This window comes from Dasypus novemcinctus, chromosome 10 (genome assembly GCF_030445035.2).
Source record: "Dasypus novemcinctus isolate mDasNov1 chromosome 10, mDasNov1.1.hap2, whole genome shotgun sequence".
In the NCBI taxonomy this organism is placed as follows: Eukaryota; Metazoa; Chordata; class Mammalia; order Cingulata; family Dasypodidae; genus Dasypus; species Dasypus novemcinctus.
The window spans coordinates 6,821,334-6,838,307 of NC_080682.1; the positions used below are offsets into that span (position 1 = coordinate 6,821,334).

Sequence of the window (16,974 nt, forward strand, 5' to 3'; positions counted from 1 at the left end):
CACCCCTGTCCCAAAGGATGGCCTCAGGGAGCAGGACCTGCCACCCGGGGCAGGACAGGAGGGCCGATGATCTAGGGCTGGTGGCCAGCTCTGCTCTCCTGCGGCCCGCAGGGCCCCTCTCTGCACAGGCCTGTGGCCTTTGGTGTGTGACCCCTGTCCCGGGTGCCGGGGGGCGGTACAGACGGCTTGGCAGGCTCGGGTGACCTGAGGCGCTTGGGGCCCTGGGGCCCTGGCTGGATTGGTGATGAGCACCCCTCTCCCCTCCCAGAGCACCCCATTCTCCCCCAGCCCACCTGGATATACCCAAAGAAGGGGCGCCCACTCCCCTTGGGCCAGCACCCTGAGCTACAAAGTGCCAGGAATGCCCCCCTCAGTCCTGGCTCTGCCCACCTCCACCCTGAGGACCGGATCATTGTGGGTGCTCACGGGACGTCTCCCCAACTCCGAGGCCCCAGATCCTGTGCCCCTCTCCCCCAGCCTCATACCAGCCTCGTATGGAAAGGAGGGGACATGGGAGCCGGGTTCTGAGGCTCGAGCAGGGCAGGGGGCTGCCCAGAGCCTGGGGCCCTGCTGTCCCGGGCGTCCGGCCCTCTGCCGCCCCCCCAGGGCAAGCCAAGGCGCAGGCCCCGGGCCTTCTCTCTTTATTTCTTTTCTAGAGCATCGAGGTTCAGGCAGGGGTCGCGGGCACCGGCCACAGCCGCACGCTAGTCCTCCAGGGCGAAGGTGAAGGGGCTCAGCTTGTAGCCAGTGCCCGAGTAGAACTTGTTCTGGAACTCCACCCTGGGGGGGCAGGGGCGGGCGTGAGGCGCAGCCACGCCCCACCGCGCCCCACCGTCCCGCCCCGGCCCGGGGCGCCCACCAGTGCAGCCGCAGCGCGTGCAGGAAGGCCGAGAGCCCCTCCATCACCAGCAGGATGGCCACGGTCAGCACGGCGAAGGCGGCGAAGACGGGCACCAGCGCCAGGGCCGTCACGCCCACGTCGCGGCCCAGGCGCAGGCCCAGGCGCATCACCATGGCCCAGAGGACCTCGGACAGCTCTGCGGCCAGGCGCGCACGGGGACACTGAGGCCTCCGCCCGCGGGGCCCGGCAAGGCGGCGGCGCCCGGGGCCCCCGCTGCGGCTCCGAGAGCAGCGACCCGCCCCCAGGCCCCCAGGCAGCCCCCCAGGCCCCGACTGCCCCCCAGGCCCCTAGGCAGCCCCCCAGGTCCTGGGCTGCTCCCAGTCGCCCCTCAGGTCCCCGGGCTGCCCCCCACAGGCGGCCCCCAGGCCCCAGCCACCCCTCAGGCCCCCAGCCACCCCCCAGGCCCTGGCCTCCCCGACTCACGGGCGTGGGCCAGGCTGAGGGCCCAGAGGCGCAGGTAGGAGGCGGTGTTGGAGATGCAGCCGAGGCAGAACTCGATGGTGTGGATGGCCTGGTGCATGAGCACCTCAGAGAAGACGAACTGCGGGCAGGGCAGGGCAGGTGAGGCCTGGGCAGGGGCACCCGCCACGTCCCCGCCCCCAGGGGGCCTGCGCTCACCTCGGCCTCCTCGCCGGGCCCCGGGGCCGCCCTCTCCTCATCGGCTCCCCAGCCCAGCCCCGAGGCGCTGCTCTCCTGCGACTCCACCATCCCGGCCTTGTCCTCCTCCTGTGGGTGCGCAGCAGGCTCCTCAGCACCCCCAGCTCCGGGGCTCTGGGCGGGGTCCTGCCGCCCACTCAGAGTCACGGGGTGCCCCGCGCCCCGGCTCGCCCCGGCCTCTTACCGGTGCTCGGCCTGCGGGCCTCCTCGGCCGGGGCCGGTGGTGCTGCCAGCGCAGGTACAGGGGTGTGCCCAGGAGGAGGACGGGCACCATGGCCAGGGCCAGGGCCACCAGCGTGGACTGCACCACTCTCTGCGGGCAGGAGGGGAGCATCAGGGAGCCCCCCACGACCGCCCACCCCGCGCTCGTGCACGTGGGGTCACTGGGGCCCACCGAGGGAGGCGCAGCCCCTCAACCCCCCAGCGGTCCCCAGTCACCCCGTAAGGGGTCCCGTGTGCAGAGAGGGGACCTCCGGCTTCTTGTGGCACCTTCTGTGCGCCCCACCCTTCCCGCCCGCCCCTCCCCGGAGGCCGCCGCCCACCTGCCCGCAGCCCACCTGCCCACCGCCCACCTGCCCGCCGTAGAGCGCCTGGTTGGTGGCGCTCTGGGAGAAGAGGAACATGTTGATGAAGTGGATGAGGATGCTGGGGGCCGAGGCGGCGCCCGCGGCCGAGAAGAGCAGCCACTTGTAGGCGATCATGAAGACGAGGTAGCCGAAGAGGCCCAGCAGGAAGGTCAGCTCGGGCAGGAACTCCAGCGGCAGCCGGTGGTACTGGCCGAAGTGCCTGGGCCGCGGAGGTCAAGGTCACCGCACTGCCGGGCCGCCGCCCCCGCCTCCCGCCCCGCGGCCGCCGCCCTCACACGTGGTTGAAGACACCGAGGCACACCCCGAAGGCCATGTGCACGACCCCCACAATGACGGACATCTTCATCTTGAAGGAGTTGAGGAAGCTCAGGTGGTTGGTGGCCAGGCTCCAGATCTGGGGGCCGGGACAGCGGTCACTCCGGGGCCCGCACGGCCAGACCCGGGGCCCCCGGCCCCTCTCTCGTCACCGTGTTTGGGCCGCGGCGGGCCGAGGGCTCCGGCTCCAGCTCTGCCCCCCCGCAGGCCTGGGGCCGGGCACCCGGGAGCTGCTCCACAAACTGGGTTGCAGGTGGGCACCCTGCCGCCGCCACCCGCGGGCGAGGGTCCTGGACTCACGGGGTCGATGCCGAAGGGGTAGGGCCGCTGGAAGACGTTGGGGACGTTGGGGTCCAGGGTGAGCACCGGGTGCTGGGCCAGGAAGGTGTCACTGCAGCGACAGCGGGCAGGGGTCAGGGCTGGTGCAGCTCTGCGGGGGCCCCGGGGACCCCGGGCCCTGGGCCTCACCTCCAGCCCGACTGGTTGACCATGGCGGCCACGCTCCAGCCCGAGTCGAAGATGACGGTGGCACGGCTGAAGCACTCGTTGTAGATGAAGCCGGTGTAGACGGAGAACAGCCCCATGAGCAGGAGCAGGTAGCGGCCCCCAAAGAAGGTCTGCCAAATCTGGGGCGGGGGCCGGGCTTTGTGAGGGCTGCCCGGGCTCCCACCGGCCCGCCCTGCCGGGGCCCCCTCCGGCCCCCCGGGCCCCTCACCTCGTTCTGCGCCGACTTCACGGCCGGCCGGTCCTCAGCCAGCACCATGGCCAGCGCGAAGAGGGCCATGAGCAGCCCGTGGCCCACGTCCCCGAACATGACGGCGAAGAGGAAGGGGAAGGTGATGATGGTGTAGGGTGCTGTGGGCAGGGGGGGGCCGGGCCGGGTCAGCCGGGGCCCTGCCTCCCTGCGCGAGACGTGAGCCCCCGGACCCCAGGCCCCTGCGAGCCCGGCAAAGGCCAAGGTGGCGTATGCGAGGCAGGGGGGCCACACAGCTCCCCGCGTTCAAGAGCCTCCCCACCGCGGGGTAGTGACTTAACTTCTCTGAGCCTCCTTTTCCCCATCTGTAAAATGCAGATAACAATGCACCACCTCGTGGGGTTAGAAAGGAGCTTAACTCTGGGTAGTACCTGGCATGCCCTCGTTAGAGAGGTAGCAAAGCTAACTTGCTATTCGCAAAAAAAAAAAACTAAGCAGTAAATGGCGCTATCACAAAATGTTAACAGAGAAATGTTGACGTGAGTGGAGTGTATGGGAACTCTGCTGTCTGCGTGCTTTTTCTATAAACCCACAAGCACTCTGATAAGAGACGGCACCCAGGGAGCCCAGAGGCGGTCCTGGCTGGCCATGGCAAGTTCCAGAAGGCCGAGGTGGTCGCTAGCCCGTGGAAGTCTCCGTGTCCCAAAGTAAAATGGGGACAATTCCTCACAGGGTAGTAAGAGGGGCCCATGCAGCTCCCCAGAACTGTTGCCCCGAGAGCTGGCAGTGCAGAACCGTCACCCACGGGCATTGGGAACGCAGAGGATTATGGGGCAGGTGAGGCCGAGGGGCCCGGGCACCCGGCCTCCCGACCCCTCCCTGACCCGAGAAGGCTCCCGCCACAGTGCCACGCGGATCCGGCTCGCGGCTTGCACGGACGCCAGCTGCGCCTTAGGATGTGTCCCTGAGGGAAGCCCCACCGGAGACCCTAGGGACACTGGCCTCTCCAGCCCTCCAGGGCTACTGGCCACCCTGCAGCCAGCCCCCCGCGGGGCCTGGAGGGAGAGGGGCCAGGCAGTGACAGGAGCAGGAATCAAAGGGCCTCCAGGGTGCAGAAGGATGGAGGGGGGGCAGGGGCCGCGCCCCTGGGGGCCGGCAGGAGGTGCCCGATTTCCCCCCGGGGCTGCCACTGGGCGCCACACGGCCAGCTCTGGCCGTCGGCACAAGACTTGGGAAATGCAGACTTTAGCAAAGACTCGAATTTTAAGCGTTGGCACCTCCAGGCTCTCTTCCCCCCGCCCCCCACTCCCTGCCACCTGCTCTGTGCGCCACCCCCAGCCGCGCACAGTGCTGACAGCCTGGAGGGGGCGTTTTTCGGGGGATTACCCGGGCTGGGAGGGGCCTCGCCAGCCAGCACCTGGGCAGGTGCACCTGGGTCTGTCTCGCCTCGTCCCCACCCCCAAGGCGGCCTGGCGGGGGGCAGGAGGGGATCCCTGAGGTGTAATGTGCAGGACCAGGCAGGACCCCGCCCCACCCCCCACTATTATCAGTTTCCTCCCCTCCCTGCCCGCCCCCCCACACACTGCTTTCTGCTTCCAGAAAAACCTGACCTAGGGCTGCACCCAACTCAAACCTCCCTTACAACACAGGCTGACCCTGGCCTCCCGGGGGCTGGTGGGCCACCTCAGACAGTCGCTAGCTTTCCCGACACCCCTCTGAGTTTTGGACCCTGATTCCCATTGTACAGATGAGGAAACCGAGGCTCAGGGAAGCGAAGAAACTCATCAAGGCAAAGCAGTCAGACTTGACGTTCTGCCAAGCCGCTCAACAGGCGCGGGAGGGGGAACGTGCCAGGCGCCGCCTAGCGCTGCAGCGGCCCATCTCCCGAGGCGGGGGCCCGGGCACCGCGGGCTCTCACCGGGGTTGACCTCCTGGTAGCGGCCCACGCCGTAGGCGTCCACGATGCCCTGGAAGCTGGCCGTGAAGCGGTTGGTGCGGACGAGGGTGGGGGGCACATCCCGGCAGGGCACGCGGTGGGCCACGGCGCTCACGCCCGCCTCGCTCTGGGCCCCGGGGAGGCAGAGAGACGTTCAGGGACCCTCGGGCCTCCCCGGCCCCCCCCCCCCCGCAGCCCAGGGACCCGGGCCAGCCCTGCCCACTCCTGGCCTCGGCTCTCACCTGAGAAATGGGATCAAAAGCGCCTCCCGGCCCCATGCGGGGGCCCTGGGGAAGGCCAGGAGGACGCCTGGACAGGAAGCGGCTTGGGGGATGGGAGCGTGCTACTTACTGGCTGGGTCGCCCAGAAGAGGGAGCCCCCTCTTCTCACGTGGCCCAGCTGTGCACCCACAGCCACCCCGGGGCGGTTATCTCCCCCATTTCACAGCCGAGGAGCCAGAGGCCCCGGCAGGCCCAAGGGTGTGCGGCCAGCGGACAGGGGAGCCTAGATTTGAACCCAGTGTCTGAGTGCCCCGTGTGGTCTCCGGGGTACCCCGGGCCCAGTCCCTGGGGCTCTGGGCCAGCCGAGGAGGGAGCGCTGCCTGGGCAAGGGCAATCAGGGTGGACTCTCCAGAGGAGGTGGCCGTGCGGGGCCTGAGGCTAAGAGGAGGGGACCCCACATGCCAAAGCGGGGCCCAGGGACTTCAAGACCCGTGGCGGTGGCCCCAGGCCCCGGCAGGGGTTGGGCGAGGCCTGGCCGGGGCCCTGGGCGCTGCTCACCGAGCTGCCCTGCAGGGCCTGCTGCAGCGCCGGCAGGTCCCGCGAGGGGCACCAGACCTCGGCGACGAGGCACTTGTGGGTGGCGCTCACGCTGCACTGGTTGAGCGCCAGGTACACGGCCTTCATCTTGCGGACCTGCACCTGCCAGGGCGGCAGCAGCCGCTGCACCCGGCCCAGCACCTGGTTCAGGAAGCGCTCGGTCTCGCCCAGCACCTGGGGGCCAGAGCGGGCGTCAGCGGGGGGCGGGCCGAGGGGGGGGGCAGGGCCGGGGGCGGGGCCAGAGTGGGCGCCAGCAGGGGCAGGGCGGGAGGGTGCCCACCTCCCGCAGCTCCTGGCCCTGCCGCTGCAGCTGCTGCAGGACTCCGCGGCGGGCCTCCTCCGGCTCCGGGAACGGGAAGACGTGGCAGTGGAAGCTGCGGGGGAGGCGGGAGGCGTCAGGCCGGGGGCAGGGAGGGTCTGCGGACGCTTGGGATCCCAGGGGCCGAGGGCGCCCCCTTCCCCGCCCGGGGGCGGCTCACCAGTCGGTGATCTTGCGGATCTTCTGCCCGATCTGCTCGCCCCAGTAGGAAATGAGGAAGGTCATCCACGTGGCCGGCTCGCCCTGCGGGCCGGGATCAGTTTACCCTGGAGCCCTCCCTCTGCCCTAGGACGCGGCCCCGACACCCCAGCCTGAGCGCCCTGCCGGTCCCACCAGCCTCGCCCCCCCCACCTAGCTCGCATCCCCGGGTCTCTGCCCCCAGCCTGGCCCCTGCCCGCTCACCGTCACCGGGTCCTCCAGCGGCTGCTCCGTCTCCAGGAAGCTGGCGATGAGGAAGCCGCGGCAGGCCCGCCAGAGCAGGCGCTCCAGGGCGGCGGCCTTCGGGGGCTCCACGGCCCCCGCCACGAAGCTGCAGGCCGGGGCGGGGGGCGCTCAGCCTCCCCTCCCGCCTCCACCCGCCCACCCGGGGCCCCTGGCTGAGGCCTGCCGGGGCCAGTCCCCCAAGCACCCTGGGGTTGAAGCCGGAGCCCACCGGGCAGGGTGGGCAGAGAGACACCCCCCCGCCCGCCCCCCGGTTAAGGGCCAAGGAGCACAGGGAAATCCGGGCCTGCGCAGGGAGGCGGAAGTGAGCGAGGGAGCACTGGCCTAGGGGCCCGGAGCACGGCCTGGCCCCACCCCATGTAGGCCAGGGGAGAGTGGGAAGCCCCCCCCCCTACTCACTTGACCCTCAGGTCCTGGTGCGGCCCCCCGGGGGCCTGGAGCAGGGGCGTCCTCTCCGAGGTCCCTTCCGCGGGGGTGGCCGGGAGCTAGGGGCCGAGAGGCACCGTGAGCCTCAGCCCTGCCGGGGCCGGGCGCCCCCTCCCCACCCCCCGGGCCGCAGCTGACCCGGGGGCCGTGGCCCTGGCCCAGCACGGCCGCGTGGAGCTGCAGCTGGTGCAGCTGGGCCCGCAGGGCCTGCTGGTTGCCACGCACGTCCCGCAGCTCCTGCGCCAGGCGGTCGGTCTCCTCCTCGATGCGCAGCAGGTCGCGGGGCGGGGGCGCCCGCAGCAGCCCCTCGGGCGGGGGCAGGGCCAGGCCAGCCCGCCGCACCTCCTCCTGCAGGAACGCTGCGGGCAGAGGGACGGGGGTTTCGGGGCAGCCCTCGGCCAATGCTAATGTTGAGGGGACCCCGCAAGTGCCACCCCACACCTCCAGCAGCCACCAGCTAGCGAACTCACCTTCTCAAAGACCCCCGGGAGAGCCTCAGGCCAAACCTCCGTCCCTCTGGCCCACTCCCCAGTTTCTTGGGGACTGTCCCAGCCCCGGCCCTGAGTCCCTGGCACTGGCACTCACGGGGACCTCAAGCCTCTTCTGAGCCACCCCAGGTATGGACCCCTGTTCACACGTCCAGGGCTGCCTTCTTCCCAGGACATCCCACAGGTCCCTGCCGCCCTGTCTTGGGTCGGGAGGGCCCAGGCCTGGACGTGCCATCCCTGCCTTCCACCTGGCTAACCCAGAGTCTTCCTTTTGGACCGAGCTCGACGGCACCGCCTCCAGGAAGCCTCCCTGGGATGCAGGCCTAAAGCCAACTCACTGAAGGTCTTCTCCAGCTCTTCGCAGCGCCTGATGTCCACCACAAAGCGTCTCTGGAAGGCGCTCACTGACGCATTGAGCTGGGGATGCCACAGGAAGGGGTCAGTGCCCAGGGAGGGAACTTGGCCACCTCCTGCAAAAAGGTGCCAAGTCCGGGAGGAGAGACCGTACCCCAAGTGCCCAGGAGGGCGTGGGCAGGCGCCTGGAAGGTCTGGCTGGACCCCTGAGGGCAGAGTGTCTACGCCGGGGGCTGCCCAGGTTCAAGCAGGGCTGGAGCCCTTCTCGGGGGAGGGGTGTTCCCCAGCTGGGACGGGATTCTCGGCCTGTCCCAGCAGCAAGGCCTAAGGACCAGCCCCCGCGCCACTCACGTCTCGGAACTCCACGAGGCCCAGCTCGCCCAGCTGGCTCACGCACGTGTAGGCGGCGGCCGTGGGCAGGAAGAGCTGCGCCAGCACCACCTCCTCGCTCCGGAACATGGCACCCATATCCTGCAGCGCGCACAGGAATGGGGGCTCGGTGGGGGGGGGGGTACAGACTGCTTCCGGCCAGCCAGGAATGTGGGACGGCTCAGCTCCCTGCTGCCACCCCCACTGACAGATGGGGAAACTGAGGCCCAGGAAGGCATGCTAGGTGCTGAGACACACAGCTCCAAGGACGCCACGAGCTGACCCCCAGCCCAACCCTTGGCTCATTCTCAGCTCGATCTGCCCTGCCCGGGCCCCCCGGCCCCCACTCCTGGCAGCTCCTGGAACCACTGGCTCTTCTCCCAGCTGCTCCCCCTCCAACTTGCCGAGAGCTGCTCATCCTTTGGGCCCCCTCTGTGGATGGCCTCCCCCCACAGACATCTCCCCCCGCCCAGACAGCTTCCCCCCACGGACGGCCTCCCTCACCCGCGGCCTCTCCCCACAGACGCCTCCCCAAACCAAGGGCCTCCCCCACAGACAGCCTGCACCCCCAGCAGACCACCTCCCCCCACAGCCACCCCCAGGCCAAGGACTTCCCCCAGGATGGCCTCCCCCCCAGACACCCGCCCCCTCAGACCTCCTTCCACCACCGACAGCTCCCCCCCCAGATAGCCTCCCCCACCACTCTCCCCCCCAGACAGCCTCCCCCTCAGGCCTCCTTCCATCACCGACAGCTCCCCCCCCAGACCCCCTGCAGGTGCTCTCGCCTTCCTACCCCAGCAAGCCACAGGGACAACTGTGGACTCCCAGGGCAGGGCGCAGCCTGTCCCCAGTGGAACCCGGACCCTCCCTCCTCCCCGCGGTTTCGGAGCTGAGCGGGAGGGGTCTCCTCCAGGCCCCGGGGCCTCTAGGAGGGCTGGGAGGAGCGGAGGGGGAGCGACAGCCAGGCCTTCCCTGAGGCCGGCGGCCGGGGAGCGCGTTGCACCAGGGCCTTCCCGGTTGCGCCACGGAGGAAACTGAAAGCGGGAGCCGGGCCCGGGAGGGCCTGCGGATGCCCCCACGGGCCAGGCTCGGGCCGCCCTGCCCTGGGGCCCCAGGCCAGCCACTTCCCTCTGTGGGGCGCAGTTTCCTTTGCTCTCACTGCGGGGACAGGCAGGGGAGGGCCCGGCGGCCAGGGGCCCCGCGGGCTGCCCTGCCCGGTCGGGCGGGCTGGCCCAGCTGGTTACTTCCTTCCTTGGGCTGGATTCATTTAGTGGCAGCTCCCGCTCCCTCCCCGCCCCAGGAGAGGGAGAATGGAGCTGGCGGGCTGGGACTGCTCTGCGACCTTAGGCTAGTGTTTTGCCCTCTCTGGCCTCCACTTCCTGTCAGGGTGCATGGGGAACCAGCTACCGGGCAGGGGCAGGGTGTGGGTGGGAGGTGACTGCCTCATTCAACCCTCACTGCCATCCTGCTGGGGGGGTGGGAGTGGGCACTGCAAGCCCGTTTTCTATGGGGGGGGGTGAGGTTGGGGTCACATGATCAGGTGGCCAAGCCAGGCTGGGGGGGGCGCCTGCTGGGTCTGGAAGCCCCAGTACAAAGTAGGGTCTCAGAGAGGGCTGTTCCTGACTGGGGCGCCCCGTGAGCTGGGCCGGCCAAATGTGGGGTTCTGGGAAATCAGGTTTGGGGATACAGGGCAGCAGCAGGCCTGGTGGAGACCGTGACAACTCTGGCCTGGTTCCACTGACTCTCGGGGTTTGGGGCCACGTCAGGCCCCTCTGCCTCGGGGCTGGTGACTCTGGGGCCCGGCACTCTGCCCCCTGGCATTCGAGGCCCCTGCTGGCTCGCCCCTACTTCTTGTCTCCCCTGTAGCAGCCAGGGGCCACCCAGCCCCGGCTCCTGAGCAAGTGAAGGTGCCTCTCTCCCGGGGCCTGCTGGGTGCTGTCTCCAGTCCCCCTGGCACCTCTCCTCCTCCAGGAAGCCCCCAACCCTAGCATGGCTCCTCCCAGCCCGAGCCGCCTCCTCCCTTTCAGACTGGTGGTTCCGGAGTCCGAAAGACCGGGCTTCCCTCCGCCCGCCACCTCCTACTACGGTGGACCTCAGTTTCCCCAGCTGCAGAATGGGTCCCTCTCCGAGGGCAACGCCGGGACCGCTCCAAGGCCCGCAGAGGGGGCTCCGCAGCAGGGGGCGGCGAACTCCTGCTGCTCCTCCTCCTCCTCACCTCCGTGGACCCCGCAAGGCCGGGCACCCGGGGCGGGGCGGGCGGGGGTGCCAGGACTCCTCCCAGGGCAGAGGGCAGCAGGGAAGGCAGGAGGAGCTGCAGGGCCCCGTGAGCCCGCGGGTCACTCACCCCGGGGGGCTCGAGCGGCGTCGCCCCGCTCCGCGTGGCTCGACTCCGGGCTGCGGGTTCTGCGATCCCGCCGCGGCGCGCGCGCCACTAGCTCGGGCCCGGCGGGCGGGGCCCTGGGACGCCCCGCCCCCCCGGCCTGAGGCCGTACCCCGCCTTGGGGTCGGCGGGAGCGGAGCGGCGGGGGAAGCCGAGCCCGCGCGCCGCGTGCGTGGCCGGGGGCGGGGGGCAGCCCCGGGACCTCGGCCCGAGGCCGGGAAGCCCGCGCGCGGGGCCGTGGGGCGGGAGCGGAGACGATCAGGCCCGGCTCCGGGGCTGGGGCATGGGACCCTCCCAGCCGGGCTCGCCGGGCCGGTGGCCGAAAGGACCTTCCTGCTTCTGGCCAGCCAGGACAGGGACCCCGGCGGCCCACCCCTGGGCCATCTCTTCAATGCGCAGACCGCCGAGTCTCCCTGGCGGGCAGTGATTTGTCCTGCTCAGGGCCCCGCACCCAGCAGGCGCTGAAGAAGTGCCCTAGAGCGCCCTGACCGGCCCCTCGTGCTCTGTCGGGTCCCAGCACAGGGGCTCACGTCTGACCAGCTGCCCGCACTACAGGCTGGGACTGTACCCACCAGGGACCCCCAGGGCCAGGTGCCCTTGAGCTCCGGGGATCCTTGCACCCGCCATGGCAGGCAGGGGCCTGTGGTGGGTGGGGGAAGGCGGTGGGCAAATGGAGCCCAGAGCCAGGGCTGGAACCTGTGAGTCACAGCCAAAGGCTGCTGTTGTCAGACGGCGAGACACGTGCTCAGACATCACCGAGCGGCTTCCCGTGGGCCCCCATGGCCCCGGCAAGCTGAGCACCAGTGGGCCTCAGCTCAATACCTGCCGTGCAGGTGGAAACCCGCAATTCTTCTGTGGTTACAAAAAAGTAGTGTTAGTGGCCACACTTGGTGACTATCAGTAACGCAGTCTCAAGCTACAATCTGGCTGTAGTTGACTCTCCGCCCTTAAAAATTTTTTACTTTCACATAAAATCAATCTTTTACAGTGAACGTTCCACTGACATGCAGTGCACTCGCAATGCTGTGAACCACTATTTCTCTCTAGTTCCACGATTTCCCCATCACCCAGGAGGAAACGCCATCCTCATGAAGCAATAAGCAGTTGCTCTCCGCCCCACCCGCCCCCCAGCGTGGCCACCACCAGGCGACTTTGTCTCTGATTTGCTTCCTCGGGATGCTTCGTAGGAACGGGGTCACACCATGTGTAACGTGTGGTTGGGCTTCTTTGTCTGAGCAGGTTGTAGCCCGATCAAGGCGTGACCTTTTGGTGGCCAAGCGGCAGGCCACTGGGTGGACAGGCCACACTGCCCGTCACCCACGGCTGGGCACGTGGGCTGTCCCAGGTCCAGGTGATCAGAGCTGCTGGAGCGGCCTGTACCAGCGGGTGCTCCCGCACCCACGTCCACTTATCAACAGGATAATTCTACATTGAACTTCTTGAGGGACTACTGGCAATGACCCTTTTTATTTTAGGGGACACCAGGATTGAAGCCAGGACCTCATATGTGGGAAGCACGCGCTCAACCACTCAGATACACCTGCTCCCCTATTTTCCAATACAACTATTTTATCTGTGTACAAATATAAAACTCTATGCCATTACTTAGTGATGGTTCTGCCTGGGAATGAAGTTAACTTAGAGGTGATTAGGACTTTTAAGCTTGCCTCTTTCTGTCTCCAGCTTTTGGAGGCCTACTGCCACCCATGGCCCCCACTCGGTGCTCCTGTGTCCAGCACCCCACGACTAGCAGTGGGATGGACGCCGGGGCACTCTGGCTCACCTTCCCTTCGGTTCCTGCAGTTAAGTCTCCACACCTGTGCCCTGTTCTGGGCACTGGATGCCCCGAACCTTGGCCGCAGCTGGGGCCCAAGGAGAGCCCGGGCCACTTCAGTGTCAGGGAGGTGGCAAATCGTACCCAGGGAGGGGTGCCCAGCTGCCAGTGGATGTGAGAAGAGGGGCACCTGGGGAGCAGCTGTGTTTGTCTTGGGCCTTCTCTGAACCTTGGATATGCCAGCGCAGTGACTGCCCCAGGGGGAGATGGCCCTTGGGCCATTTGCCACACTGCCGGTCCTAAGAAAACCCACCCACTCTTGCCAAGAAGGAACTTAGGAGATGAGTGTTTTGTAAAAAGATTGGAAGCCACAGAGAAGGGGGCTCTGGACGGGGAGTGAGTGGACTCGCCTGACAGGCTGTGTTTGGAGACCGGGGCGTGTCACCTCTACCCTGAGCCCGTCAGCACTGAGCGTGTGCGTGACCCCCAACGAGCCAGAATTTCCTTCCAGGATTTCAAAGTGGGAAGTCTGAGCAGAGGCACCCAGCAGCCTGCCTGGGGCAACCGGGGGAGGAAGGAACAGGGGCGTGGCTGGAGACGAAGCCAGCTCAGCAGCAGCAGGGCCTGTGTCACCCCCTCGTGACTGTCACCCCTGGGGCAGGCTTCCCCCTGCTCCCCAAGGAGGATGGCCTGGCCTCCCTGAGATTCTGCCACTTGACGTATTTCAGGGCAAGGCCTTGGACAGCTCAGCTGTGGGTGGCCCTCCAGAGAGGGCAGGCCTCAGCCCCCTTGGGGGGATGCCCAAGAAGACATGGGAAGCAGGGCTGCTGTGGGCTGGGGCCCAGCCAGGGAGAATGCCCGAAGGGACCACCGAGTCACACGGGAAGGCTGGGCCAGCTCTGCTGGGCTCACCCAAGGGCTGTGACCCAGCAGGGACCCGTGAAGGCAAAGGGAGGTGGGGCGGGACCTGGTCCCGATGGATGACTCCTCGAGGCTGGGGACCCATGGCAGGAAGCGGGCGTGGAGGGCTCAGAGCTGATTTATTTGGGCAGCAGGGGCTGCGGGCGGCAGGCACGGGGGGCGCGTCACCGGTACAGGTAATCAGCCTGGATGTTGGCGGCGATCTCGGCCTCCCACTTGTCCCCGTTGTTGAGCAGCTTCTCCTTGTTGTACAGCAGCTCCTCGTGCGTCTCCGTGGAGTACTCAAAGTTGGGCCCCTGCCAGGAGGGAGTAGGGTGCAGCTGCAGGAGACCCCCCGGAAGAGCCTGTGTGCGCCCCCCCCAGAGGGGCCCGCTCACCTCGACGATGGCATCCACGGGGCAGGCCTCCTGGCAAAAGCCGCAGTAGATGCACTTGGTCATGTCGATGTCGTAGCGGGTAGTCCGGCGGCTGCCGTCTGCCCGCGGCTCTGCCTCAATGGTGATGGCCTGGAAGGGGCGGCACAGGCTGCTGCCACACTGCCCGGCTGCTGCCCGGCCCCGGGCCCCGGGCTCCAGGCCTCACTGCCCGGCTCAGCCTCATGGCCCCTGAGCTCCAGCCTCGTGGCGTCCTTCCCCCTGCCCCAGGCCCGGCCTGGGGGCTCGTCCCTCCAACCTCCTGACCCTCAACTCCCAGGCACCTTCTCGGCCGCCGTTCCCACCGTCACCTCTATATGCGCCTATTGTGTCACTGCTCGTTCTGTCCCTGCACTAAGGTGCCCTGACTCAGATGGTCTGTGCAAGAACCACCCACCAGAACCAAATGCTGGGGGCTCAAAGGCCCCCTGCGACAGGGAGGGCTTTGGCATGTGTGTCCCTGGGGACAGGCACAAAGGGAGGACTCCTGAAACCGCTGCTGCCTCGGGGCACGCTGCAGCTCCCAGGTTTGGCCTCGCATCCCGGACCAGACCCCCGAAGGCGGCCGCACACGACACCCTGACTCCTGGGCACCCAGCCTCAGTGTTTCCACTGCCAGGTGGGAGGAGTGGCTCGGTGACGAAGGGACTTTCCCGGGGACCCAAGCAGGGGGGCTGGAGTTTGGGCCCAGGGGCTCACCTGGGCGGGGCAGACGGCCTCGCAGAGCTTGCAGGCGATGCAGCGCTCCTCCCCGGATGGGTACCGGCGCAGGGCGTGCTCCCCACGGAAGCGCGGGCTCAGCGGGCCCTTCTCGAACGGGTAGTTGATGGTGGCCGGTTCCCGGAACAGGTAGCTCAGGGTCATGCCCAGGCCTGGGGACAGCGTGGGCATGTGGGTGGGGTCCCTTCCTCCCTAACATCGCTGTGTCCCCACCCCCGAGGCCCACCTCGGATGAGCTCGGTCCACATCAGGGTCTGAGCGGCCTGGTCAGTTGCCAACTTCATGTCCAGCTTTTCCTCCTTCATGTTCACGTACTCTGCAGGGGAGGTGGGCAGAGCAGCCGTGGCGGGAGGCCTCCCACCCCCTCCCGTGCCCCCTCCTCAGGGAATGTGGCCCGGCCTTCGCCTCTGGGTACCCCGGGTGGCGTCGCAGGGGCTTGCTCCTCCACCTGGAGCAGGCTCTGGGAGACTGGCCTGTCCCTGAGAGGGGTGGCCCCCGAGCCCAGGGCCACCGCCCCTGACAGGGCTTTGAAGGAAGAGCTGAGGGGAGTGGGTGAGGTGGCCTGGGCACCCACAGCTCACACCCCGGCAACTCCTGCACACACGTCCAGGGTTGCTGAGCCGAGACCGCAGCCTAGAGAGGGCCCCACCAGTCACAGCACGATACTCACTGTAGGTGGCTGCCGCAGAGCTGCAGTGGAGGCTCCGGCCACCAGGACGTCCTATGGGGACAGGGATGACGCTTTGCAGCTGCGACCTCATGCCAGGGGGCTGGACTCCCCCACCCCCAGGAAAGGCGCCGCCACCCTACCTGTGCGAGCAGCCCGGGCCAGGGCCCACAGCAGCACGGGAGTGGTCAGGCAGCGCATCTGCAGGGGGAAGTGCAGGCGGCGTGGGGGGGCGTCTGGAACTCGGCCCCCACCCGGCTGCCAGTGTGCCACCTTCCCTGACTTATCCCACGTTTGGCTTCAGAGGCACAAACGCCTCCCCGTCCCCAGGTCTGGTGCCTCCCATCCCTCCCACCTGGCCCAGCCCAGTGGGACTGATTTGGGGAGCATCTGTGGACCCCAAATTCTACCAACGTCACTTCCTAAGAAGTCTCTTCAACCCGTCCCTCCTCCCTGACTGGTGCTCCTGCCTCCCACCTCTCCCCTCCGCCTTTCATCCTCCCCAAACCAGATAGCCTGCCCACGGGCCACCAGCACGGCTCGTGAGCTAACTCCGGCCAGACGCTGTGCTAAGGCTTTCCCAAGCGCCCTTGTCGCATCCCTACAAGGATCTTTTGAGGGAGGCACTGGTGTTGCCCCAGTTTAACAGGTAAGAAGCCACAGGCCAGTCACAGCAAGTGACCCGGCAGGTTAACACTAGGGGTGGGGCCAGGGCAAGCCCGCCCCAGCTGGACACCCTCTAAAGGCTCAAACACTCATCAGCATAGAACTCCTTTCCCTGGTGTTCCAGGCCCTTCTGGAACCGGCTTCCAGCCTGCCGGCTGACCTCGGGTGGGTGACCTGGACCTCAGTTTTCCCATGCGGGGGACATGAGAATGAAAGGAGCTTATACATGCCAAGGGCTTGGCCTGGTCCGCAGCCAGAGCCCTTATGTGTCCCTTCCATCCCTTGTGACCGCTAACGAGCCCACTACTGACCTATGACTTTAGTCCTACGCACCCCCAAACTAGCACCTTCTGCGACCTTCCCTCGTGACCTCTGACCCCTCGCCAGGCAGAGGGCAGCGCATGCGCTCTGAGGGTGCCGGCCTCCGGCGCGCCCGCTACACGCTGAAGGGCACAGAGGCCGCAGGCCCTGAACCGGTCGAGGGGAAACCTGGGAGCGGAGCCGGCGGGGCCAACGGGGGCCCCACATTCGCGCTGCCCAGGCCTGGCGGGACGGCCGAGCTCTCAACACCCACCTTGACTCGCTGCCGGTCCTTCCCTTGCGGGCCGGGCAGTCGAGAGGCGGAGCCCACATGCTGGGACGCTGTCATTGGGCCGGCTGGCTTCACCCTTTTCGCGCTGACCCTCCATGGTGTGATCTGATTGGCCAGTGGCGCCGCCGAAGGAGGCGGGATCCGGAAACATCTTTTCTCTGGTTGGCTAGGTCAGAGAAGGTGCTTGAAGTCCTGCCGGGCGCCGCCATATTGCTTTGGAGAAGCCAATAAGCGAGGACTCGCGGGCAGCTGGAGGCGGGACATCCGGGGCGTGGCTTCGGGGGGCGGGTCGAGCCCCGGCTGAGCTCGGGGACCTTGGCCTTGGCGGGAGGAGGGGAGGAGGCCTCCAGGGACCGAGACAAGGCCTGGGCCGCCTCCTCCCCGCCCCAGACCCCGAGGCCAGCGGTCGGGCGGGGCAGGCGCGGCGGGAGTGGGTGACCAAAGGGCGGGTGACGGCGGCAGCAGCGATTCCGCGCGAATCTGTGCCAAGCGTGGGAGCCTTCGTTTCCTCCCGACAGCGCTGCATGGAGGAACCA

General features: G+C 68.1%; 2 protein-coding genes across 3 annotated transcripts; both read right to left on the reverse strand.

The window, feature by feature from the left end:
* Window positions 1-624: 624 nt before the first annotated feature.
* TCIRG1 (T cell immune regulator 1, ATPase H+ transporting V0 subunit a3) lies at window positions 625-10,731 on the reverse strand. Its single transcript, XM_058305082.2, has 20 exons — window positions 10,650-10,731; window positions 8,288-8,407; window positions 7,921-7,999; window positions 7,233-7,453; window positions 7,068-7,153; window positions 6,630-6,756; window positions 6,388-6,470; window positions 6,189-6,282; window positions 5,870-6,082; window positions 5,073-5,217; window positions 3,176-3,315; window positions 2,929-3,086; window positions 2,761-2,851; window positions 2,421-2,539; window positions 2,131-2,344; window positions 1,743-1,871; window positions 1,520-1,627; window positions 1,325-1,442; window positions 860-1,037; window positions 625-780 (listed from the first exon to the last, which is right to left on the reverse strand). Exons 2-20 carry the CDS (start codon window positions 8,402-8,404, stop codon window positions 705-707), a joined length of 2,496 nt encoding a protein of 831 aa, XP_058161065.1. The 5' UTR covers window positions 8,405-8,407; window positions 10,650-10,731; the 3' UTR covers window positions 625-704.
* A 2,749-nt stretch (window positions 10,732-13,480) lies between these two features.
* Window positions 13,481-16,529, reverse strand: NDUFS8 (NADH:ubiquinone oxidoreductase core subunit S8). 2 transcript variants are annotated; one of them, XM_004481617.5, is made up of 7 exons: window positions 16,421-16,529; window positions 15,324-15,381; window positions 15,184-15,234; window positions 14,740-14,829; window positions 14,493-14,665; window positions 13,758-13,886; window positions 13,481-13,676 (listed from the first exon to the last, which is right to left on the reverse strand). In XM_004481617.5, the coding sequence occupies exons 1-7, from the start codon at window positions 16,493-16,495 to the stop codon at window positions 13,545-13,547; spliced, it is 708 nt and encodes a 235-aa protein (XP_004481674.1). In that variant the 5' UTR covers window positions 16,496-16,529; the 3' UTR covers window positions 13,481-13,544. The 2 variants fall into 2 exon arrangements, with proteins under 2 accessions (XP_004481674.1, XP_004481675.1); XM_004481618.5 differs by lacking the exon at window positions 16,421-16,529 and adding an exon at window positions 16,158-16,302.
* Between the last annotated feature and the right edge of the window lie 445 nt (window positions 16,530-16,974).